This window comes from Phascolarctos cinereus, unplaced genomic scaffold (assembly GCF_003287225.1).
Source record: "Phascolarctos cinereus isolate Bilbo 61053 unplaced genomic scaffold, phaCin_HiC Scaffold_4;HRSCAF=312, whole genome shotgun sequence".
Taxonomy (NCBI): Eukaryota; Metazoa; Chordata; class Mammalia; order Diprotodontia; family Phascolarctidae; genus Phascolarctos; species Phascolarctos cinereus.
Window position 1 is genome coordinate 686,321,847 of NW_027555847.1, and position 25,797 is coordinate 686,347,643.

The 25,797-nt window shown below is 47.5% G+C and overlaps 1 protein-coding gene across 5 annotated transcripts in view; it reads right to left on the reverse strand.

The window, feature by feature from the left end:
* ULK1 (unc-51 like autophagy activating kinase 1) overlaps nucleotides 1-25,797 on the reverse strand; it is a 58,609-nt gene that overhangs the window by 24,395 nt on the left and 8,417 nt on the right. For all 5 annotated transcript variants that reach the window (XM_021004327.2, XM_021004325.2, XM_021004323.2 and 2 more), the window contains 7 exons: nucleotides 16,958-16,990; nucleotides 16,245-16,281; nucleotides 11,973-12,146; nucleotides 8,420-8,493; nucleotides 3,362-3,463; nucleotides 1,677-1,735; nucleotides 303-385 (listed from right to left, as the gene is read on the reverse strand). In XM_021004327.2, the coding sequence (XP_020859986.1) occupies nucleotides 303-385; nucleotides 1,677-1,735; nucleotides 3,362-3,463; nucleotides 8,420-8,493; nucleotides 11,973-12,146; nucleotides 16,245-16,281; nucleotides 16,958-16,990 (562 nt within the window). The remainder of the gene's footprint in view (nucleotides 1-302; nucleotides 386-1,676; nucleotides 1,736-3,361; nucleotides 3,464-8,419; nucleotides 8,494-11,972; nucleotides 12,147-16,244; nucleotides 16,282-16,957; nucleotides 16,991-25,797) is intronic.

A 25,797-nucleotide genomic window follows, 5' to 3' on the forward strand; every position in this document is an offset into this window, starting at 1 on the left:
CTACTGGTTCCGTGCACCAGTGATAAGCAAGGTGTGCTGGGGGCATGAAGGGGGGTGTGTGTGTGTGTGTGTGTGTGTGTGTGTGTGTGTGTGTACGTACGTATGCGTATCTTTGGCAGCAGTGGAGGCTTTCAAAAACCTGTACAGAGCATCCTTTATGTTCTAGTTCATAAGTATGTAATTGGAAGCATTTCCACAACACCTTCGCCCCACCAACTGGGAAATCAGTCTACAAGAGGAATAAACAGACTGAGGCCCTGTTAGCCTCCTCTCCGGAAACCTGGGGCTGCTCTGCCACTTACCAAAGTCCATCCGATCTTTGTGGTTCCGCTGAAGAAGGCCCAGAAGCAGCTGTCTCAGGTGGCTGGATGTCTCCCTGGGGATGCTGAGTGTACAGAGAAACAAAAATATGTCAACTCAAAAAAATGTATAATTGTATAAAATGTATATATGTGTGGGTGTATATATGTATGTGTATGTATGTATGTATGTATGTATGTATACACATATGAGACAGCCATCAGTTGTTTCAGTCATGTCTGACTCACGATCCCATTCGGGGTTTTCTTGGTGGAGATACCAATGTGGTTTGCCATTTCCTTCTCCAGCTCATTTTACAGATGAGGGCACGGAGGCAAACAGGATGAAGTGACTTGTCCAGAGTCACACAGCTAGGTAAGTGTTCGAGGCCAGATTTGAACTCAGGAGGATGAGTCTTCTGATTGCAGACCTGGCCGTCTGTCCATCAGGGGCACCTACAGGCCCAACAACCTTGGGATGTAGATGTCTCTCTCTTTCTCTAATATTTATATTATATACATATACACACGTACACATACATATATAATAGCTACATTTATCTGTATCTATATCTAACTATCTATAACACTTTAATGTAAGTTAAATGCTTAACAGCAACCCCAAGGAATAGGGACTATTATCATCACCCCCATTTTACAGAAGGAGAAACTGAATGAGGGTCAAAGAAGTCACATGACTTGCCCACAATCAATCTCTGAACCCAGGTCTCCTTGATTCACAGGCCGAGAACTCTCTGAACTAGGCCAATGGTGTCAAACTAACAGAAAGAGGAACCATGAATCCATACCGAAGCATCCCTGCAGGCTCCATACTGATTTAGAAAACTGTGTATTACTGTTAACATCTATGTATTTTCATCTGCTCTGTTAAACATTTACCAGCTGCATCTTAACCTGGCTTGGGCTACATGGAGCCACGTGTCGGACGCCTCTGCCCTGAGCCACGTTGGTCAGCCTACAAAGGTTGGAGCGAGCGTGATGCCAGGGAACACAGAGTACCAACACTGGGAACTTGGCTCTGCCCTGGATGTTGACAGAGTGCAGGGCATGGAGCAAAGGGGATTTGGGTTCAAATCCCATCATGGACAATCAGTCCACGCAGAACCTCAGAAAAGTCATAAAAACCTCCCTCCAGGACTCAGTTTCAAATGAAAGGGCCTTTAACCCAGGACCTGGGTGACCTCTCTGCACCTCAGTGTCCCCTCCCCTACTTTGTAAAACAAGAGAACTGGATTAGATCATCTCTCAGGCCTCAGCTGGCACTAAAGGCAACAACTGAGGTCTGGGTTATCCTGGGGATGGGGGGAAAATGGGGAAGGTGATTTAAGGGCTGGGGCTACCAAGGGAAACTCTCACCTGGGCAACAGTGTCTTATTCTTCTCATAGAACAGTCGTAGATCCTGTGGACTGCTGGCCTGGAAGAGGGAAAAACACCAGATAATAATATTAATAACTGGCACATCGGGCAGACTTCCAAAGGGCTGTGTCTGAGGTCATTTACACCAGGGTAGCTGTCTCCACCCACTCCCCACCTGGACCCACACTCTCAAATGGAATGGGCTGACTTAGGATGTAGCGGTTCCTTATCAGGGTCTACAAGGCTGGAGCAGGATGTTCAGCAGAGGGTTCTTCTGCTGGCTCGGGTCTGAGCTGCCCCTTATACCGTCATGACTACTAACGGAGTCTACTAGGTCCTTCTTTCCTCCACAGCAGAGATGAAGTGCTTAGAAACTGAGGGCGGCCTTTAACACCCCAAGATTTTTTGCTTGATGGGACCAGAAGCATCCAGAAAGTTGACCAAAAAAAGGAAAATGGGGGCAGCTAGGTGGCGCAGTGGACAGAGCTCTGGCCTTTGGAGTCAGAAGGACTTGAGTTCAAATCCGACCTCACTGACACTTACTAGCTGTGTGATCCTGGGCAAGTCACTTTACCCCCCCCAAAAAAAAGGAAAATGACATGCTGGTGCTGGAGGGGCTACATGAAAACATGCACGTTGCTGATGTGGGACTGGATACCTAGGCATGAGACTCCACCCTTAAAGTCTAAGTTGGTACTGTAAATGTAACAGATCATAAATCTAATGAATCTTGCCAAATGATAGCATACACATTTAACAAGGCTATAAAATAAAAACTGAACTCCCATTAAAAACAAAACAAAATCCAGACTGCTGGTGGAGCCATTCTAGAGCATAATTTGGAAATCATGCTCCTTAACTTCCTACAGTGTGCATATGCATATGCCCTGACCCAGCTCTACCACCGCTAGGCCTAGATCCCAAAGACATCAAAAAAAGAAAAGGACATACAAAAATAATTACAGTACTTTTTGTGGTGGCAAAGAACTGGAAACTAAGGGGCTGCTCATCAATTGGAGAAGAGTTCAGTTATGGCATGTAAATATGATAAAGAGGGCCTGTTTTCAAAGAAAACATGAAAAGGGTTTGCAGTGGGTAGAGCACCAGCCTTGAAGTCAGAAGGACCTGCGTTCAAATCCAGCCTCAGACCAAACACTTGACACCAGCTATGTGACCCTGGGCACATCACTTAACTCCAATTGCCCCCCACCCACCCCAAAACAAAGCAAAAAAACATGAAAAAGATGGTTCAAGAGAAGCTTAGAGAGGCTTTCGTGGAACTGAGCCAGGGTGAAGTAAGCAGAACCAGGAGAATGATTTACAAAGTTACATCACCATCGTAAAGACAAATAACTCACAGACAGCGATGACTGACCACGTCAGAGAACTCCTGATTTCACGCCACCCATCTCCTGATAGAGGTGACGGCCTCAGGGTCAAGAAGGAGATGGGACTTTTGGATGGGAGCTTGTTTTAAGTGACTATGAGGAATATTAGCTACAAGAGTTTTTTTTACCTCTAACTGGGGAGGGAGGGAGGAAAATAGAGGGCAAGAAAAAAGCAGGTTTTGATTTATTAAAAAAAAACCATACACAAAAAAGGATGACCCAGTCAAGGGACTTCCCTTTTCCTGGTTAGGAGTGGCTCAAGGTCCCTAAAAGGGCTTCCTCCCCTAAGTACTCACCTGGAAGGGGGCCTTGCCTGTCAGACACTGGTAGATGATTGTCCCTATACTCCACAGATCAGCTTTGGCATCATAGTGTTGGGACATGATGACTTCAGGGGCCTGTGGGAACATAAAGTATTTCTTAGTGAGTCAACGAGCATGGTATAAGGGTCAACTATGTGCCAGGCTGTGCACCATGCCATGTACTGCTGAGAGAAAGAAAGGGGGAAAACCCACAGTCCTCACCCTCAAGGTCCTGAGGTTCTAATGAATGGTGGGGGTGGGAGGCAACACATGACCCAATGGTGAAGTGACAGAGGATACCTCCAGGGAACACCTCCAAGTTCTGTAAATGACAGCTTCTTCCCAGGGGGACCAGCTGAGGGCTGATTCCGGCCCTCAAGAAAGTCCGTGACCCCACAGAACTCGGCCCCTCCCTGACGCCTGTCCTTGGATTTGCAGGAGCATAAAAAGATGAAGGTGGGAGGATGTCACTGCTAGGAACATCCCCGGTGCCTGGCACACAGAGCCGACATTCATGAGTATGTATGACTTTTCTCAGCACAGGGAACTCTCAGTGTGGGATCTCCCTCCACCAAGCCAGATCTCAGAGAGACCAGAATCACAGACTTGAGAGCTGCAAGAGACCCTCAGAGGTTACCCAGCCCAACCCCCTTCATTTTACAAATGAGAAAGAATAGATTTGCTTTAAGGTCATACAGGTGGTGCATAGAATAAGAAGATCCAAGTTCAAATCAGGCCCTAAGACACATAGGAGCTGCGTGACCCCGAGCAAGTCACTTAACCTCTGCCTTCGTTTCTTCATCTGTAAAATAGGGATGATAATAATAGCACCTACCTCCCAAGGTTGTTGTGAGAGCCAAAGAGATATTTACAAAGCACTTAGCACAGTGCTGGAACACAGAAGGCGCTATATAAATGTTAGCTATTTTTATTGTTGTTACTACTATTATCACCACCAGTACCACCACCATGATGCTGATGACACAGCCAGGTTCTAGGCTCTTGGCCCTGAAAGATACACGAAATCTCGAGGATGTAGTGATCGTTAGGACGGATGGACAGTCAAGAGCCTAAGTGATCGAGCATTTCTAATGATTTTTTCTAGATTAAAGGGAACTTTCAGGTAAAAGAAGCAAAGAGAATGGTGGCCCATGCCCTGAAGAAGTGGAAACAGGCTTCCTCGGTCTGTGATCTGGACCAGAGTCCCCTTCCACAGTCAAGGAAGTGGAAGAGGAAGAGGGGAAAGGGAAGGCTGAGAAACACTATCAAATGGAGACTTTCTGGGCAAGGTGGCTGCCTGAAAGTAGGCAGGAAAACCAGCTACCCACCACATATAAGAGCAAAACCATCTACATCCTAAACAGGCCAATTAACGATTGGGAAACCCAAACCGAAAGTATAGCGACTTCTTCCACCTCAGAACACCACAAAGTCAACCAGAAACCTGAGGCTTCTGTAGCAGAGGGCGTTTTTGATGGCAAAGGCAGCACCATACTAAGGCAAAAAAGCTAGCAGCCTCTCAAAGCTTGTAGGACACAGTGTCTGAAGAAAGGAAGACCTGAGGGTTTCCTGAGAAAAACTTGGGGTGGGTAGAAAACCACAGCATAGGATCTGGAAACCCCGCAGAGGGGCAGCAAGCAGGTGTCTGAAGGACAAAGAACTAGACGTTGGAGTCTGCTGGAATGGGAGATGGGGGGCAAGTGATTACAGCCCTGAGAAATGCGGCTCAGTAAAGGGATCCTGGGGATCCAGGTCAAGCCTGACAACCCCCCAAACAGAGCAGGAGATGGAGCCTGGCTGAGCACAAAGCCCCCAGTTTAAGAACTGAGGCTGGAAAGTGAACCAAAGAACCCTGACCACCAATGTCCAGAGACCCCTCAAAATCCCATGACAACCATAGGCAGAGACTCAAAGGAAAACATGGATTTTCCACAAGGCCACCAACACATCAAAGAAATGAAGTGAGAAAAAAAAGAAACCCAACAAAATACAAACACCAGAGGAAAGATATGGAAGGAGAATAAGTAGTAAACCTGACCCAAAACTGGAATCCCGGAAAACTAAAAGATTCATCAGTAACTCCATGAGTCAGCAAGAAGTCTTAGACAAAACTGAAGAAAATGAAATGTTTCCACATGCAACAGGGAAATAAGAAATACAGGAAATGAGGTACAGAAATCTATCCTGCCCTACAGGAAAATAGAAGGGGAAGGGGATAATAAGAGAAGGGGGGGGGAGAGACAGAAGGAAGTGCAGACTAGGGGAAGGGGTATTCAGAATGCATGCCATCTTGGGGTGGGGGGAGGGGCGACATGGGGTGAAAATTTGGAATTCAAAATCTTGTGGAAGTAAATGTTGAAAATGAAAAATAAATAAATTTATATTTAAAAAAAACAACTGAAGAAACTGTAGGATATCAGACAGACATCAAACAACTGATCTAGAAAATAGGTCAAGGAGAAATAATTTTATCATTGGACTCCCTGAAAATTATGTTAAAAAAAAAAAAGCCCAGACACACTATTTCAAGAAATCATCAATTAAAACTGTCCAAATATATTAGAATCAGAGGACAAATAAAGACAAGAAAAAAATTTGCCAATCACCTGCTGAAACACCAAAAGGATAAGTCACAGGAATGTCACAGCCAAAATCCAGAATTTCCAAAATACTATAAAGCAACCAGAAAGGAGCTCCACCAGAAGGGAATCAGCCAAAATCATACAAGACCTGGCAGCTTCTACCATACCTGAGAGGAGAGCTTGGAAGACAAAAAGCAAGATTATATATAAAAATCTGTATCTCTCACTCTCAAGTAGGCAAGACGGAAACCAAGAAAGAAAGAAAGAGACTTCTCTTTCCCTCCCCCTCCTTCCCTTCTCTCTCTCTCTCACATATATGTATGTATCTATGTATGTATACACACAGAGATAACTATCTCTATATCTAAATCTATAGATATATTGGGGGGGGGCTTGCAACCAAGAGTAACTTACCTGCAAAGCTAAGTATAAGACTAAAGGGGAAAAAAATGGAATAGGATTTTTAATGGAATAGGATTATTAATCATTCTTAATGAAAAGATAACAGCTAAGTAGGAACTTTGAAATGGAAGCACAATACTCTGCAGACACCTAGAAAGATAAACATATCTGAGCAACACAGGAAGGAGCTGTTTGATAATAAAGTACTAATATTCTAATGGGGGAAAATACCTTAATGTCTTCCAATGCCCTAACCTTAATGTCTTCCAATGGTATTAAAGGAGTCAAATGGTTTAAAAGGAAAAACAAACTTCTTCACCCAGAAAACAGGATTAAAAAGAAAAGGAAAAAATAAAAAGCTAAGAACTGGAAATCAAAGAGATGCCCATCGATCAGGGACTGGCTGGAAGAAACTTTGGTATGTGAATTGAATGGATTATTAGGTCACAAAGAAATGACCTGAGGGAAGGTTTCAGAGAATCCTAGGAAATGAGAATGAGTAGGAAATGGAATTTGGAAGAACATGGAGATCAATACTGCAACAACACTGTAAAGAAAAACAACTCTGAAAGACCTGTGAACTCTGATCAAAACCATGACCATCACCATAAAACCGACGATGAAGCTTGTTACCTACTTCCCCACAGAGAGAATGAGACTTTTCTCACATTGCCACTGAATGGATTTGCTTTGCTTGAGTATGATTATGTTACAAGCTTTCCTCGCCCCGACACCCTTCTTAATATGGGAATGGTGGAAGGCAACAGTATTGATACTGTGATACATTTTTTTAAAAATAACACATAAACTGCCAAAGGATTAAGCTTCCATCCTCATGGAGGAACAGATCGATCTGACCTTCTGCTGGGGTGAGTCTGGCTCCGGGTACATCAACATGAATTGGTAGTTGTCAAGAACAGGTCTCACAAGAAAAAACAAGCATGAAGAATCCTAAGAAACTCGGGGGGAAGAGTTCTAAGAAACAGAAGAACAATTTACATGATGACTGCCATGATTCAGAGAGCAATCATGACTTCACAAGACTGTTGGCCAAGTATCCCTCACGGCAGAGAAGTCAAAGGAATGGGGTATCCATAAGAGATGACCCTTGTGTGTGTGTGCTGGCTCTCTCACTGAGGACATCTGCTCAACTCAAGGCCCAACCCCTGTACAAGGCCTTTCTGAGTCCCTCACAGCTGCTACCAACCCGCCATCAAAATGACCTTGTTTATCTCTTACATATAGACACATTCTACTGTGTCCCTGCCACTCTCCCCACTCGCTAATAGCGTGTAAGTGATGTATCCCCCAGCATCGAAGACAATGCCAACTACCTTGTGGGTGTGCCCACTGACTGATGGTGGGCTCTCCCTAATTAATGCCTGCTGACTGAAGGGAGGGTTCTACTGGGGTGAGGAGGGAGTCATTGGAAAAAGAATGATTGAAAAAAAATCAGTAATACATTAAATACAGTAATACATTAAAGGGAAGAAAACAGTTAAATGAAAAGGTATATCCTGCCATGGGTATGACATTGGGATAAGAAGTTTGAGAGACCCCCTGCGTCAGCTTTCCACAGCTGAGCCAGAAACCCTCCTCCTTGTGCCCATCCCAGATCTGCCTCCTAAGCCACTCAAAACCAAGTGGCTCCCATGGAAGGAGTAAGGACCCTGGTCTGTAGACCCCAGAATGTCTGAGGTTCTGTATGTGCACAGATATAGACAGGGGCAGGAAGAAGGGTCACAAGACGACCCCTGCGAGTGGTGCACGCGCATGTATGTGTACATGGGACAAGGACAGGGCCTATTGTGGACATGAGAGAATTATTTTATCGTCCACAAGTGCACATTTATACAAGCACATGTGTAAGGACAGTGTTTCTGTACACACACAGAACTCCATCTGTTATATAGGTACATATGCACGTGTGAGGGTAGCGTTTACAATAACATGAGTGAATCTCTACATGTTACTTCCTTCCTGCCCATGTGTCTGCCCATGCATATGTAAGCAAGCGTGTATGTGGCAGGGTGGGAGGGAAGGGGGAAGAGACAGGGACACCACTCACCATGTACATGGGAGAACCGCAGAGCGTGGCCGCCATCATGTTGTTCTGTAGGTAACGGGCAAATCCAAAATCAGCTACAACAAAGAGATAAAAATGAATGCAGGGCTGATCCTGCAAAGACCTTGCTTGCTTGGGCTGCCCAGCAATGCCCAAACTACCTCTGTCCTAAGCCACCGAAAATGATGATACTGACCAACTCCTGACATAGACACTCATAACCCCAGAGACATACACAGAGACCTCCGGGAGTTAAGACACTGGTTGAACCAGACCATCCCTACCAAGCCCCCGCCCAGAGGCTCTGGCAGCCAAGGAGTTAATAGCTGCCCTTCCCCCCTCCTCCTATTCCTCTTTCTCTCCCTACTCCTCCCCCCCTCCCATTTTCTCTCCCTCCCCCGCCCTGCCAGGAGGGAGTCCTGGATTCAGCTCCATCACAAGGATACCAGGCCTCAGTATCTATCCTTTATTCTTAGCTACTCGTGGTCAGAGACAGCTGGTCATGTACCAAAGGGGAAATAGGGATATACAGGTGCTTCTTTGTCCCAACTCGTTCCCAACAGAATGCAAGCTTCTTGAGGGCAGAGACTGCTTTTTCATCTTTTGGGGCTTGGCACAATGCCAGGCACAGCAAGTTAAATAAGATGCTTAAAATTCTCCTCTCCCAGTTTATTTTGGATCAACTTAGCCCCAAAGGAGCTGCTCCAAGTAAGATGCAGAGCTGGGCTTTGAACCCAGGTGTCAGCCTTCTATAACCCTCCCTCCCTTCCCCAGCTAGGTGGCAGAGTTGATAGAATGCTAGGCCTGCTGTCAGGAAGACCTGAGTTCAAATCCAGACTCAAGACATTTACTAACTCTGTGATCCTGGGCAAGTTACTGAAACCTCTATCTGCTTCAGTTTCCTCAACTATAAAATGGGGATAATAGTATAACCTTCACCAGAGAGGGATTGTTGTGAGATTCAAACGAGAGAATATTTGCAAAGTGCCTAGAACATGGTAGGTGCTTAATAAATGCTTATTCCCTTCCCTTTCCATCACCAATGCTATAGCTTCCCCACAGCATGAAGGTCAGAAGAAATGTATTGACTTCAACAGCAAGAAATTCTTAGTTTGGACCCAAGAGGGCTTCCTGACTCCGGGGGGCTGTTTGGATGGGAGCCACTTACCACTCAGGGCACCTTGCTCAGATCCCCTCCCTTTTTCAGGTCTCAGTCTCCTCTTCTGCAAAGGAAACTGGAGAAGACCATTTTCTAAGGGCCCCTCCAGGCTAAATTCTAAGATAGCTGTTCGGAGATAGAGGGATGGACCAGGGAATTCTCCCAGAAGGGGCCTGCACCGCGGGGGTCCCTGAACTCTCACCAGCCCCGAAAGACTAGGGCAAAGCAATATGTGCATTCACGAGCCCCCATATCTTCCAGTCACAAAAGCCTGGCTCACACCTGGGGAAGGCCTCAGATGACCCCATCTGCACTCATTAAACAAGCTAACTCATTAAACAAACCTGTGGGGAGACAGAGCCGGAAATCAACTCTGCTCTTGACTCGGTTACCCATTAACCTGTGCTGCCCCAGACAGAGAGAGGGAAAGTGGGGACAAGAAGACTTGGGGGCCCGGCCTCCACCCTGCCTGGTCTTAGCTCCACATAAAAGCTGAAAAAAGCTATGGCTCAGTAGTGTCCCTCACTGAGGGCCCGTCCCCAGGGGTGTCCCCCAGGGAGTACATGTGGTAGCCTTGGAGTCACAGGACCTGGGTTCCAAGACTGCCTCAGATACCAACTAGCACAAGTCACATGACTCCCTGGGCCTCTGTTTCCCTCTCTCTAAAAGCAGAGGGCTGGACTAGATAACTTCTCCAGATCCATGATCCCAGGAAAATCAGGCTTTGGGATCAGCAACCAAAAATTTTAGATCCCATTTTTACAGATGAGGAAACTGAGGCCCAGAGATTCAGCGACTTACCCAAGGTCACAGAGTAGAATTTGAACCCAGGTCTCCTGATTTCTAAATCCAAATCTTTGGACTACAGATTCCATCCTTCTCAACCTTTCCAAGGCTGCCTAGATAATGAAGTCATGCTTTTAGAGGTCAGGTTAAGGTCTGGACCTCAGTTACCCCAGTGGTAGAGCTTTTCTATCTTCTCCCTCTGGTGCCTTGGAAGACATGTGCCCAAAGTCGATATCCATGATAATCACTGACTTTAACAGCGATTAGGAAAGAGTGCCAGATGTGCAATCAGAAGTTCTGTTGCTGTTTGCTTCAATCATGTCTGATGCTATGACCCCATTCGAAGTTTCCTTGGCCAAGATACTGCAGTGGTTTGCCATTGCCTTCTCCAGCTCATTTTACAGATGAGGAAACTGAGGCAAACGGGGTTAAGTCTAACTGTTGGTGATCCCATTTGGGATTTTCTTGGCAAAGATACTGGAGGAGCTTGCCATTTCTTTCTCCAGCTCATTTTACAGGTGAGGAAACTGAGGCAAACAAGGTTAAGTGACCTCCCCAGGGTCACATGCTAGTAAAAATCTGAAGCTGGATTTGAACCCAGGCCTAGCCCTCTATCCACTGCACCCACCCAGCTGCCCGTCCCGCTTACTATCCCCATTTGAAACTGCAGCTAAAGAGATCAAATGACTTGCTCAGGTCACAGATGACAAGCGCCTGAGGCAGGATTCGAACCTGGATCTTCCTAATTTCAAAGTTAATGCTCAATCCTTAATGCCGCAGGCTGCCTCTATCTTGTAAATATGGGCCCAGGTTTGGAGGGGGAGGGGAAGGAGATTCTACTCAAGGGACCAATCCCTCTAGGGAGACTGACAAGTCAACTCTGCTTTTAGCACCTGCTTTAAATGGAAATGGAAAACAGCCACCACAGAACAAGTCGAGAAAATGGGCGTTGTGAAACTGGCCCCAAAGAAAGGAGAGAAGAAGAGAGAAATGGTGCCCAACCCTTCACAGAGGTGGAGGACAGCCATGGGCATGCAGTACTGCAGAGAACAGATTTGTATTTAGCAGATTGTGGAATTACTTTCTCTTTTTGCTTAAAAATTCTCTAATAATTATAATTATATAATTATAAATTATATAAATAACACACACACACAGAGCACATTTAAGCTTTGCAAAGTGCTTTACAAATATTATCTCATTTTACCCCAACAATTCTGAGAGGTAGGTCCTACTCTTATCTCCATTTTACAGCTGAGGAAACTGAGGCAGACAGTGGTGTAATGGCTTGCCCAGGGTCACACAGCAAGTTATCGTCTGGGGCTGGATTTGAACTCAGGTCTCCTTGACTCCAGGCCCTGTGACTTTATCCACCACACCACCTCACTGCCTGTAGTAGGTGCTTTAATAAATGCTTGTAGACTGAGAAGAGGCAAGTTTAGGCGATATAAAACCAAACTATATAAACAAGACTCTTCTCTTTTTTTTTTTTTAAAGGAAAAGCATGGCGTAGTAAGTTCCCAAATGGCACCCCAGGCCCTGCTTCTGTCCTGAGACAGAACCCATCCCCTCCGAGCTAGGGCTGGGTCACACAGGCCTCCGGGCACTCACCGATCTTCACCCGGATGTTGTTGGGGTTGGACTTTCGGCCCCCAGAGTAGGACAAGAGGATATTCTGGGGCTTCAGGTCCCGGTGGATGATACCCTTGCTGTGCAGCATCCTCATGGCACCTGCAATCTGCTGGAGGAAGAGCCGGATGGTGTCCTCACTCAGGGTCCGCATGGCTGACAGAAAGGGGAGAGAAAGAAAAAAAAAATCCAATCAACCATCAATGGTTGTAAAGTGCCTACCACGGTCCCATTTGTTTCTGGGGCTCACCTGAACTGACAACATCCCCCCTCCCTAAAGGACTAAGCCCATAAGAGTCCCCACCTCCTGAGATCCAACAACTCTCCAACCTCTCAACCCCCATTCAGAAGTTCTTTATACTTCCCAAAACCCCTCTTTCCTGCCACCATCCATTATCACTATCCCCATCTTAGAGAGACTGAAGCCCAAGGAAGACAAGGCACATGTCTAGGCTCACAGGGTTAACCTACAAAACTAGGGATAAATTCACATAAAAGCCTCCTAACCCAGGAGTGGGGAATCTTTAGCCTCAAGGCAACAAGTAGCTCTCTAGGTCCTCAAGTATGGCCCTTTGACTGAACCCTACCCCTGACCTAACCTCTCACTCTGGTTCTCCTTCTAGAGAATTAGAAGGTGGGGTGGGAGGAGTCCTTAGGGCATAGGGGGTAAAACCTGCTTCCTACACATGCCCTGGGATTAGGACCGAAGTTCAGTCTGGGGCCAGGCTCAGGGGATTTGGGGGAAACTCAGTCCAAAGTCTCCAATCTGAGCCTTTAGTAATCTGACCATCACAACTAAGGCCCAAGAAAGGCTCCTTCCCTCTTCCTGGACACACAACACTGTGTGTTTTATCTTCAGCAGAACATCTGGAAAGACCAGATGTTTGCATCAAGAACTCCTAAACAAATCGTCCAAGGGGATATAAAAAAATAAGGCTGGAGGGCTCTCTGTTTAAAGGACTAGCTCTGGCTATCCCAGATGCTCCCTTCTGAGGGATGTGTAGAGAAAGGGGGTGGGGGAGGGCCTTACTGAGCAAAAGAACAAAAACAGAAAATAAACACGGGCATGTGCGCATACACATGCACACACACAGCAAATTTCTGGAAAAAATATAGGAACGACACCTTGTTAATGTGCATTTTCTAAAAACAACTGCACATACAACACTCTTTAGTTCTCTGTACACTGAAATGCTGTTTCAATGATGTGACTTCATAACAAAAAAAATTAAATTACAAGAACTAAGAAATCTGTTTAAAAATATCCTCTGGGACCCAAGACACCTTCCCCCTTCTAAACCTCCTGCTCTCAAGGTCCATGGGTGCAGGAACATGGTAAATAACATCACATTTTTTTCTGATGTGAGGATTGGTTTTGGCTAAATTTCAGTTTTTCTAGCATTCAGGTCATAGGGTTGAGAGCAAATTCTTACAGTTTCTCCTCCCTCCAGAGAAACCTGGAACCACTGGGACTCAGGAACAAAAAAAAGAACAGCCATGCATGAGTGTGTGAATGTGTGAGTGTGTGTGTCTGTGTCTGTCCATGACCCTTCCTTGCCAGCCTCCGTGGTCACCAGCTTGTTTCCCTGTGGAAATGGTCCTGGCATCACAGGGCCATGCCTCTGACGTTTACTAGCTGTGGGACCTTGGGGATGAGCATTTAACCAGTGTGGGACTCAGTTTCCCCATATGTAAAATGAAAAAGCTGACTAGATTACCCCTAAGGTCTCTCCCAGCTTTCAATCTATGGTCCTCTAGACTCAGCAGAAGACACTTCAAGGGCAGAGGGACAAAACCGGGTCAGCTGCCCTCCCCACCCCCCAAAGCCCAGATGCCTAGAAGAAGTCTTTCCGAGTTAGACATGGTTCCCATCATGTTGGGGGAGGGGGTCTTTGCCAGTAGTGGGGGGAGGGCAACACCAAAGTATCTCTCCTCCAAGCCCCCTTATAACCAGAACAGAAACAGGGAGCTCAGACTGGAATTTGGAAACATGCAAAAGTTAAGTGGATTATGGAGGAATTGAACCCAGGCCATTAGCATTTAACCCTGGGCTACCTAGACACTAAATGTGGCCCCTTCTCCTGCTCCCTTCAAGTTCTTTCTTGCATACCAGCTTCTCTGGGGGAGGGATTCCTTCCCCCATTTTACAGATGAGTACATCCAAGGCCAGAGAGGAAGAAGTGATCTGCCCACGGGTGCACAGGCTGGTACTAGTAGACAGATGCACGCATGGCCACATACAGCTGAGCCGTGCACCCAGGCCCACATGGCATGTCACCAGACCACAACCCGTGCTCAGAGCTGTAATCAGAATCCTTCCATCACACCCCACAAAGAGCAAACAATGGCTCTGGGACAGATCGATCAGAAGGGGCCTCCCAGAGAAAAGGGGGAGAGGCTAGAGAGGAAGAGCCATCTGCCTCCCTGAGGGGCCTCCTGGGCACTTGGCTGGAAAGTCTGGACAGCTCAGCTATGCCGGCCCCCTTACTGAGCCCTGAGGACACAAGCTTATCAGCACGCTAAAGGTCATGGAGCTGAGCTCTGAGCTCAGACAGTCCGTCCAGACAAAGAGAAAAATAAACAAAGCAGGGGGCTAGGTCCAGGGCTGGCGTGCTAACTGATCAGAGACCACCTTCAATCAACCCCAATATTTACAGACTGCCTACCACTTATGTAAGTGTATGTGTACATGGGAGGAGGCCTAACCCCAGCGAGTGGCCCTTTGGCCCATCTGTCAATGTTCAGCCCTGCCAGATATAGCAGGGACCCAGGTCTAGGAATGAGGAGCCTCTAAGTGCCTCAGCCCCTGAGTGGATGGATGACCCTGGGGCAAGGTGCTAACTTGCCTCATCTGAGGCCTCAGATAGTGCCTCTTTCAGGTACAATCACCAACACGACTCACATTTCTAGAGCATCCGAATCTAAGATGAAGGGCTTTGTCATGTTCTTGCAACAAATAAGCCAGTGAGTTTGGGAGCATAAGACTTTTCATCTCCCCTACACAGGAGAGGAAACAAGCTTGAACACTATGACCTGCTCTGCCCCAAGAACAGATAGACGTGAGGTGTAAACACCCAGGACATCTCTGATCTCTCCAAAGCCAGCACTCTCTTCCTAGCAAGCCCTGCTCCCTCCCCCCAGCATCCCACACCCCTGGTTCTCATTCTAGGCTTGCTTTCTGGAGCTCCTACAGGCCTCCCCCTCTCCTGGTAGCTACCCCACTAATACCCCCTGTCATGCCCAGCAACCAGAGAACGCAAGCCCCCATTTCTCACCAACACCGGCTATAAAGGCAAGAGTAATCCAAACACCTTTCTAAGGAGCACCCAACCTTGGGAGAGATGCCTCCCCGCTTTATTTAGGGTCCCCAAAGAAGATCCGGAGGGGCAGGCCGCAAACCTCAGGGCCTGACCACCCTGGGGCGAGAGAAGTGACCTTGGGCCTATGAGTGTCCTAACCTTGAGCTGGTCCACCCCTCATCCCTCCCCACTCCAAACCACCCTCGCCAAGCTCTAGACCCCAACACACTCCCTTCCCTCTCTCTCCATGGCCAAAACATCTGCTCTGGTCAGAAATTATCTTATTAATAATTTATTCTCTCTGCCTGTGATTGGCCTCCTTGGCCAATAATAAAAAGGCAAAGACAGAGAAGCCAAACTGAGGAAAGCAGGTAGCATTTCTATCACTCTTTAAGGTTTGCTAAAGCATTTTACTTACACTAATAAATGCAGCTAAGGATTATACTGTGCTTGCTATGCTCCAGGTACTGTGCTAAGTGCTTTGTGATTATTGTATCACCTGGTCCTCACAACCACCCTGGGAAATAGGTGCTATTATTATCCCCATTTTACAGATTAGGAAACTGAGGCAAACAGAGGTTAAGGGACTTGTCCAGGGTCACACAGCACTGAGGACAGATTTGAATTCAGCTCTTCCTGACTATTCAATGCTACCTCACTGATACCCACAACAATGCTGGAAAGGCCACCACTCTTATTATTCCTATTTTACAGAGAAGAGGACTAAGCACACACAGGTGAAACAACTCATCCAGGGTCAGTCAACAGGTACCTGAGGAGGGATCTGAACTCCGCCTTGTCTGACTTCCAGGCCCTCACTACCAGTTCACCAGGTAAATCCAAACCACTAGCTGGGCAATCCTCAGCAAACCTCACTCCAGATCCCTCCCCAGCTCTACAGGCACGCTTACTCAATCCCAAGAGCCCTCTTAACGAGTGGGGCTGAGTTACTCACAGTGCAGGTAGTCAGCAAGGTCACCCCCATTGCAGTACTGAAAGAGAGAAGAGAAAAGTCAACCTCAGGTGGTCACGACACAAGCTTCCCATCTGTAAAACCTCCAAAGCGCCCTCCCTAGCTCAACGTTCTGTGTTCTGAAGACCCTCCCAGCCCTGACATCCTGTGTTCTAAGGGCCCTCCCAGCCCTGACATCCTGTGTTCTAAGGGCCCTCCCAGCCCTGACAGCCTATGTTCTAAGGGCTCTCCCAGCTCTGACATTGTGTTCTAAAGGCCTTCCTAGCTCTGACATTCTGTGCTCTAAGAGACCTTCTAGCCCTGACAGTCTGTGTTCTAAGGGCCCTCCCAGCTCTGACAGTCTGTGTTCTAAGGGCCCTCCCAGCTCTGACAGTCTATACTCTAAGGGCCCTCCCAGCTCTGACAGTCTGTGTTCTAAGGGCCCTCCCAGCTCTGACAGTCTGTGTTCTAAAGGCCTTCCTAGCTCTGACATCCTATGTTCTAAAGGCCTTCCTAGCTCTGACATTGTGTTCTAAGGGCCCTCCCAGCTCTGACAGTCTGTATTCTAAGGCTCCTCCCAGACATGCTGTGCTACCAGGGTCCTCCCAGCTCTGAGCTGATGCCATCCTGACAGCTCCTCCTAGTAGTAGAAGAGGCCCAGCTTCATACAGTGCTCTTTTCTCCCACTGCCACTGGGCCAGGACCAAAGGGCTCACCTCCATAACCAAGTACACAGAGCTGGCCACCTCCTGAAAGACACAAAAGTAAATAATTGGTGGTCAACGGATGAGGACTTTGGAAAAGCCACCCCCCTCCTCCAACACCACAGAGAGGAAGATGCTATGAGTCCTCAAGCCAAGGGAGTGTTAAGGGAGACCCCCAGCCAAGGACTGCCAGCTGGGGCTGCTCCCCAGCCAATGAAGGGAGAGGACCGGCCTCTCCAGAGGCCTAGGCAGCCTCCCTGGGTTTGTGGGAACAGCCCATTTCAATGCTTCCTTAATGCAAGACGCCAGGAAAATTATAGGTCAGTGCCACACCAAGGGTGAGTCAGGCCCCTGGGACCATGTCAGCAGTGGGCGGGCTCTGAGCCTGTACCAGCCACAGATACCAGTGGGGCATTCTACTGGCATCTCTGCCCCACCCCCTTTTATTTAAATGGTCACTCCCAGGCCCTAGGTATCAGGGAGGCCCCACCTCCAGTAGGACTTGGGCCTCCCTTCTTAAGCTCTCGGAATCCTTCTCCATCCCCAAACATAAAAATACACAGATGCTACGTGCATGCAGTCATGTGCTGATAGAGTCAAAGAGAGACGACACCCTGGTCCTGTAGAAAGGGCAATGAATTTGGATCTGGGCTAGAATCCCAGCTCTGTCTCTTAATACCAATGTGACCTTGACCCAAGGTCTTTAAACTATCTGTCCTCAGTCTCCCTACATGTAAAATGAGGGGATTGGACTAAAATTCCTTCCGAAGCCCCTTTCAGGTCCAAGCAGCCTACTCTGATTCCAAGGGACTGATGATGAAGACAGTTAACCACCTCGTGGGTATTTGTATTGCTTAAGTATACATATCTGTTACTGGGTTTTGGGGGGTTTTTCGCCCTTTTATTTGGGGGGGGATGGAAGTAAACAAAAGAAAATAAATGCTTGTTTTTTAATCTCAAGATTGAGGAGTAGGTCTGCATTTTAGACAAGGAGGACAAAAAGAAAAAAACCTCATGCTTTTTCAGATAACTACTGACATTCTTGAAGGAAAGACCATGCAGACATACGTATCCATAGGCTCACATACAAAATAATCCACTAAACCTTGGGCATCTTTTTTCTTACTTTCTTGCTAAGTAAGGCTAGTCCAGGGAACCCAGGAGAGCCCCACATATTCCCAGGCAGCTAGTCATGAAAGTTTTGGGGAAGGAGGACTGAATCCTGGATGGTTAACAGGAGCCACATGTTGTCCTGTCTGATCTGGGGTGGGATTCCTGGTAGCTCCCCTAGCCCAGATGAGATCCCTCCAGTAAGGAATGGAGGGCCATGAATGACATTGCCAGCATCAGGGCCTGGCCTGACTGGGGTGGGGAGCTCCCCAGGCCTCTGCTGCCTTCGGGGTTGCAGGGGTATAGTAGGTCAGAAGTTGAGAGAATGAGGATACACAAGCTGGTCCTTTGGCTATATTTACATTTACAGCATCACTTGTGCCAAAGGACGGGGCTGGAAATACACAGTAGAGTCTGAGATGAGGAAGCCTATGACCAAGCAAAGCCTTTCGTTTCTTGAGGGCAAGAACTGTTTCATTCATGTCTTTGAATCCCCAACACCTGGCACACAGTAGGCATTTAATTAATGTTTGTTGGCTGAATAAAGACCCTTGGCCCCCCCAAGACGGTCTCTGCTTGGCCTAGGACTACTTCCCCAAAGGAGGCACTGTAAAGCACCCTCTGGGCTGCCGCTGCACCGGAGCACCAGCCATGTGGATACCCACTCAAAAAGCCTTTCCCTGAATCCACCATGCTGCTGTTTAATCCCAACTCAACAATCATTTATTAAGAGCTTATGATGATCCCCACAGATCTAGGGCTAAAATGGACTTCAGAGGTCCAACCTATAACCCCCAGCCCCATGTTACAGATGAGAAAACAGCCCCCCATTGGTTTAAGTGACTTGGTCAAACTTATAAAGACAGTAAATGTCAGTCAGGATATGAACCTGACCAGTGGCCCCAGAGTGAGGACCTTCCCACCACATCCACTACCCTAGAAAGACCAAAAAAAGGGAAAGAAAGTCTTCCACTACAAGCAGCTCACATTTTATTGGACATAGCTCTAATATCATTCATCCGATCTCACTTACTGCAGACCAGAAGCCCTGAAGAAATATGGTTGGGGGAGGAATGTCTTAAGAGCTGGGGTCACAGTTCTGGATGAGCACCCCTAGACCTGTCCCACCCAAAACTGCCAAAAATGCAGCTGGCCCACACACGATGAGTTTTGACATTGGTCCCCAAAGTATCTTCCTTTTCCAGCTCTTAGCTGCCCATGACCATCCTCCTCTTCCCCAGACCAGCCAAGAGGCGGGGTTATTAATCAGGCCATCTGAGTTACTCCTCCCTTTCCCCAAAACAAATCGCTCATTCAGCAGGAGACAGGACACAGGGATATCTTTGGGGCTAAGGAGGAAACCTGGGTTGATGTGGTTACTGGTCCTGACCGCAGTCTCATCCCCACCCATGGAAATGATGAAACGGGTAATCTTTCTTTTTCTTTCTTCCTTCCTTCCTCCCCAAAAGAAACCAAGCCAAGCCTCAACAGGCTGCTAATGCCCAGGGGAGAGACTATAAGCTCCCTGAGGACAGGCAACGCTTTTCTTTTTTGTGTATCCCACTCAAACACTCAGCAAGCACAGTAAATACTGGCTGGATAAAGTCACAGAATCTCAGAGCTAAAAGATACCGAAATGGGACATTGAATCCAAATCATACCTAAGTGCAAGACCTTTCTCCAACATACCAGACAAGTGGGCTCCAGCCTTTGACATTGGGGGCAGGGTGGGGTGACAGGGTAGGAACAGAACTCTTAATACCTAAGCAATGTTCTTTTTTCTTTAATCGAAATACTCCAGAAAGAGGTCTCTTATCCCATCATCTAGGGGACAGCTGGGGAGATGCCTGGATTAGCCAATTGAACTACCTAGCTTTTATTAAGCAGCTATAATGTATATTTTGCATACATTTTATATATGTATATTTTGAACCCAGCTCTTATGACTGGAAATGCAGCTTCCCAAGTCTCTAGTCTCCCACTTTATCTGCTGTTCCAATCAAACTTGTTAAATTCAAACCATACCCCTCACTGCTTTTTTTTCTTGCTACTCCTGCAAGATGGGTAGCTAGGTGACTCAGTGGATAGAGTACTGGGCCTAGAGTCAGGAAGACCCGAGTTCAAATCTGGCCTCAAACGCTTACAAGCTGTGTGACTCTGGGCAAGTCACTTCACCCTGTTTGCCTCAGTTTCCTCATCTGTAAAATGAGTTGGAGAAGGAAATGGCAAACCACTCCACTATCTTTGCCAAGAAAACCCCAATGGAGTCATAGTCAGACACGACTGAAATGACTGAACAAACAAAACCCCGTTTATTTGGAATTCCTTCCACTGGTTCATATAACCCCTGCATGCCTGACTATCTCATGTAGACTTTTGGCCAAACCAACTGAGAACCCCCCCAATACGTTGGAAAGTTTCCCTTCTCCTGACACGCTGAGCACTCCAGTGGAGAACTCAGGCTGTTCCCAGTACTGTGCGGTTCGGTTCTTGCTACGTGACCAACTTTTCACTCGTGCCCTGGCTCTCCCCACTGGGCTTGGGTGTGAGACCCGGTTCCAGCTCTTTGGAGGTAGGTTTTTCTGATATACTGCACCTCTCATCCATGTTATCTACAACGACATTCAATTCACTCCAATACTTGAACCCAGGCCTCACCTCCTTCCAATCAAACATTCTCATCCTCATGGTGTGGACTCAAGGTCCTTTACCATTCTAGTGGCCCTGCAGTTTATCAATAGCCTTCTCAAACTGTGGCACTCAGCACTGAATAAATGGGGCTGGATAAGCACAGAATGTTGGTTATCACCCTATCTCAGTTCCTCTTGATGTAACCCAAGGTTTTGGGGGGTAAAGGATGGCACACCGTGGTCCTTCCTGCCCCCTTCCCCCAGCCAGGAAACCATCCTTCATCCTGGATCTATACCCCTGGAGCTCCTAGGTCCTAGAAGATGGTGTGTCCCCTAAGCCCTTGGAGAAAATTTTGAATTCAAAGAATAGATTATTGGGGTGGGGTGGGGGGAAGAAGGGAACAGCCAAGAAAGTAGGGAAAGTTCCTTCTCCTTTAACTAGACAAAGTACAATAGCTGTAGCTCTTATTTCTAGGACTGACAATTTACAAAGAAATTTGTTCACAACAGCTCAAAGCCACATTTTATCCCTATTTATCAATTTAGAGGATCACAAGACATAATGAAAGAAACTTAGAGATCTCTAGTTCAACCCAATCACTTTACAGATAAGTAAATTAGGTCTAGAGAGCTAAACGAACTGATTTCTGGACATTTTAAGTGATTTGCTCAAGGTGACATGATCATCAGTCATAGTAAGGACTCAAGGGGCAGCCAGGTGGCACCGTGGATAGAGCACTGGCCCTGGATTCAGGAGGACCTGAGCTCAAATCTGGCCTCAGACACTTACTAGCTGTGTGACCCTGGGCAAGTCACTTAACCCCATTACCTAGCAAATTAAGGACTCAAACCCAGCTGTGTATAATTTGTACCAGTTGCCCCCAAACACTAATGAATTTCTTCAAAGGCATCAGTTCACTGAAATATATTTTACACAATTTTTCAGGAATATCTTCTATGTAAATCTTCCCCACTCTCCTTCAAAGTTACCCTATTTCCATCACCATCCCTCCCAGACACTCAAGTTCAAGGTCATCCTGGACACCCCCCCCCCATATATTTAGTTGTCAATCCTCTTGATACAACCTCCACAAAAATCTTTAACCCCTTCTCAACATTCACATAGCCAACACCCTTGGTTCAAGGTCTTTGGAATCTGTTTTCCCTCACCTTAAAACTCAAGAAACAGTTAAGTACGGGGGAAAAAAAATCTTTGTAGCCAGCTTCTTTGATCAACATCTCATTTCCAAAATATAGGAAGGGATTCAAATTTACGAGAATGAGAGCCATTCCCCAATTTGATAGATGGTCAGGACATGAAGTCGCATTTTTCAAAGGAAGAATTACAACCACATGGAAAAATGCTACAAATCACTAGTAATTAGAGAAATGCACATTAAAGCAACTCTGAGGTTCTACTTCTCATCCACTAAATTGACCCAAAAAATGGAAAAAAATAAAAAAAGACAAAACTTGTCTATGAAGCCTTTCCTGGTCCCACTTCCTGGTGCTTGTTTCCAAACTACCTCATAAGCAATAAGCTCCTTGAGGGCAAAAGCAATTTGTTCTTGTCTTTGCATCTTCACACCTAGTAAAGGTTCCGGCACACAGTAGGTGCTTAATAAATGTTTATTTCAACAGCTCCTAACTGGTCTCTCTGCTTCCCTTCTCCAACCGTATTCTATAAAGTTGTCCAACAGTGAGCACAGGCCTCTGAGGCAGGCCTGACTAGCACTCCCCTGCCCCCAAACCTTTTGCAGCTCACTGCCGCTCACTAGGATAAAATGTCAAGCTCCTGAGCCTGGTACGAGGCCCTCCACAAGCTGAAGTCAAGTCTTCCAGCTTTAGTTCATGCCGCTTCCTTCCTTTCAAACACTCTCCAGTCTCAATGTACCAGACTGTTTGCTGTCCCTTGAACTGGACCCTGCAGCCCTGGAACCCCGGCCAGGCACCTCCATGCACATACGTGGGTCATCTTTCAGTCACATCTGACTCCTCATCACAACCCCATTTGGGGTTTTCTCAGCAAAGATACTGGAGTGGTTTGCCATTTCCTTCTCTGCTATGCACATACAAGCTGTCCCAAATCTGGATCGAATGAGTTAACACATGTCAGGTGCTTCAAAAGCTTTCCAAGTGTGATGTAAATGATAGCTTCTGCCCTACCACCATCCCTCTCCCCTCCCTGAAATGAGCCAAGGCTGCCTCCTCCAGACAGGCCTCTTTCCTAGGCACTTAATAAAAGCTTGTTTACATATCCCTGGGACCCTCATACAGGCTGAGAGCATGACACTGTAAGGAGAAGTCACCTGTACTCCTGGAGGATTCCCTGACTCTGGACCTGGCGTGGTGGGAATAAGCCTTTTTAATATGCCCTTCAGAATCTTCAGGTATTTTTATCCAGGCTTCAGGGGAGCTCACCTCTCAACTTCCCTGGAGGGTAACCCAAGTCCTTGACCCTACCAAGGTCTGAGCACAGAAAAATGACTACATCTTCCTAGAACTAAGAACTATCTCAGAGAAGCTCACCAAACTGAAACCTGGGCTGGAAAGGGGTAGATGTGGTGAAACAGTAGTCCTAAATTGGCTCTGTGACCTGTCACCTAAAACTCCCTGGGCTAGGGGTGCTCTGTAAATGAGGGGGGCTGGTTAGTCTGAGGTTTCTTCCAACTGAGAATGCTGTGATTCTAAGACATGAGATGAGGCATGCCCCCCGCCTTTACAATCTGAAGGCAGACATTGCAGGTCCCTGTTCTCGGGGACAGAGGCAACCTCATTTCTCCCATTGGAGGCCCTGTCCTCAGGTCCCATGCAGACCCAGCCAGGCTCTCCTCTCGCTTCCTAGAAACAACAGAGGCCCTCCCCTTCTGCAGCCCTGTTGCCTCTTAAGCCCAGCCTCCCCCATCATGCAGGAGCCAGCTGCTGCAGAGAGATAGCAGAGAGGTAGATACTAGCCATCTGCTCTCACTGGGAGGGTCCCCAAACACACAGGACCAGAGACGACAGAGCTGATCAATCACACTGATACCACCCTGCTCCCTGTTGCTCAGAGAGGAAGGGAAGGAAGGTCTGTGCCTATGCTAGAAGGCACAGGGCCAGATAGGTAAACAATGCTTGTAGGGGTCAGTGATTCTGGAAGGTGGGAAGCTTCACTCACTCTGGGACAGCCTGGGGATACTAAGGAAGCCAGGCCTAGCTCTGACTCCACACTCTCATCCTGTTGCTTCCCCTCCCCCTACCTCTTGGCAAGGCTGGGGCCCAGGTGCAGATTCCTGGCATGCAGCAGGTGCTTAATAAATGCTTGCTGATTAAATGCTAACTAGTAGGCACCTCCCTCAGATGCTTAGCCCCTTAGCCCCCTACCTCCCACTCGGCCTCTCCAGCCTTTACACAGGCCTTCTGGCAAGACAGGTCTCCACAGGCTTGGTTTGATCCCCGCCTCTAGTCACAGGGTCTAAGTCAATTAAAGTGCTGGACTCCTTCCAGACCCTAGGCTGGGCCACATCCCCGCAGTTGTCTAAGCTCTGCAAGGCTACTCATTGGGCCAGGCTCTACTTTATCTGAAGTGTACCCCCTGACCTGGGCAAGGGACCAAATCCTAACCACCACAGCCACCACTTCCCCTCCCCTACTCACTAGTAAGGGAAATATCAGCCACAGGCCCCAACCCCCACCCAAGAATTCACCATGATTCACGTGGGGAGTAGGGAGGGGAGGTGTCTGGGACCATCATGAAGATAGGGCAAGGGCCCAGAGAGCCCCTCTCCCCAGCCAGGGTCAGTGGAAAAGAAGGCTCCTGCAGAGGCTGGGAAGGCAGGTCCTGGGGAGACCAAAGTGGTAAGAAGAATGAGCCTGGCGACCCAAATCCCCCAATCCGTGATGTCAGGCAGCCAGCAAGCAACCACCCTCCCAGGCTCTTGGCTGGGAGGTCCAAGGGGCCAAGCAGAAAGAATGGCAACTCACATTGTCTACCTCCCTGCCTCCCCTCAGGGTCCAGGCCTCATTAACTCCCCCTCCTTCTACCCTACATTTCACACCTGGCACTAACTATAAGAAGCCCTTCTATTCTCCTAGTTCCTTAGGGCATCTCCAAATGGCTGTGAGCACTTATCCCCCTCCTCCCTCCAACCAGAGGCATCCCAGCATGGCGGACCAGAAACGACTCCTCTCCCGTCTCCTGCCGACGCTCTCAAAGCACAGGCCTCCTCTCAGGCTGGAAGGGGTCCCTGGGCAGGGGAAGAGCTCAGGGGTCAGAGCTGCCCTGCCCAGGGCCGGAGCATCAAGTTTCATCACATCCTGCTAAATTTGGTTTGAACAACCTCCCCCAGGGAGGCAACAGGTGGCCCTGGCCTGGGCATGGCTTGGACCGCCACAATCTTCAGGCTTGCCACCTAAAAGAACCATTCACTCCTTTCTTTCTCAAGGTCTAAATTAAGGCTGGGACCCCTGGGAACTTTAAAAACAACAATAAAAAATCCCAAATTCCATCTATTCTCAATTAGACTACATTCTAATCAAACTCACCCACCTGCTGCCTTTTTTTTTTTTTTTTGGCAATCGGGGTTAAGTGACTTGCCCAGGGTCACACAGCTAGTAAGTGTCAAGTGTTTGGTCTGAGGCCGCATTTGAACTCAGGTCCTCCTGACTTCAGGGTCAGTCCTCTATCCACTGCACCACCTAGCTGCCCCCCACCTGCTACCTCTTATAAATGACATTCCACCTGCCATCTCATGCCTCTGCACTGGTGGTCCACATGCCAGGAAGGCACTCCTCCCCCCCCCACCCTTTACACCCTTTACAATACACACAACTAACGTGCCCCATGGGGTCTCCTCCTTCCCCCCCACCCTCTAGCCCTCACACACCAAAATCATGTGCTCTATATTTTACTTATATTTATCTGTGGACCTTTAATAAGAGATAACTCAATGAAGTCAGAATAGCCAAGAAACCCAAGTTCAGGTCCTGGCCCCCACATTTAGAAGCTTAAATCTGATCCTAGCCTATGTATGATCATAGAGGTAGAGCTGGAAGGGATGGAAAAAAAGCATCAACTCTTCATTTTACAGAAAAGGAAACTGAGGCCCAAATTTACACAAGTGGTAAACATCA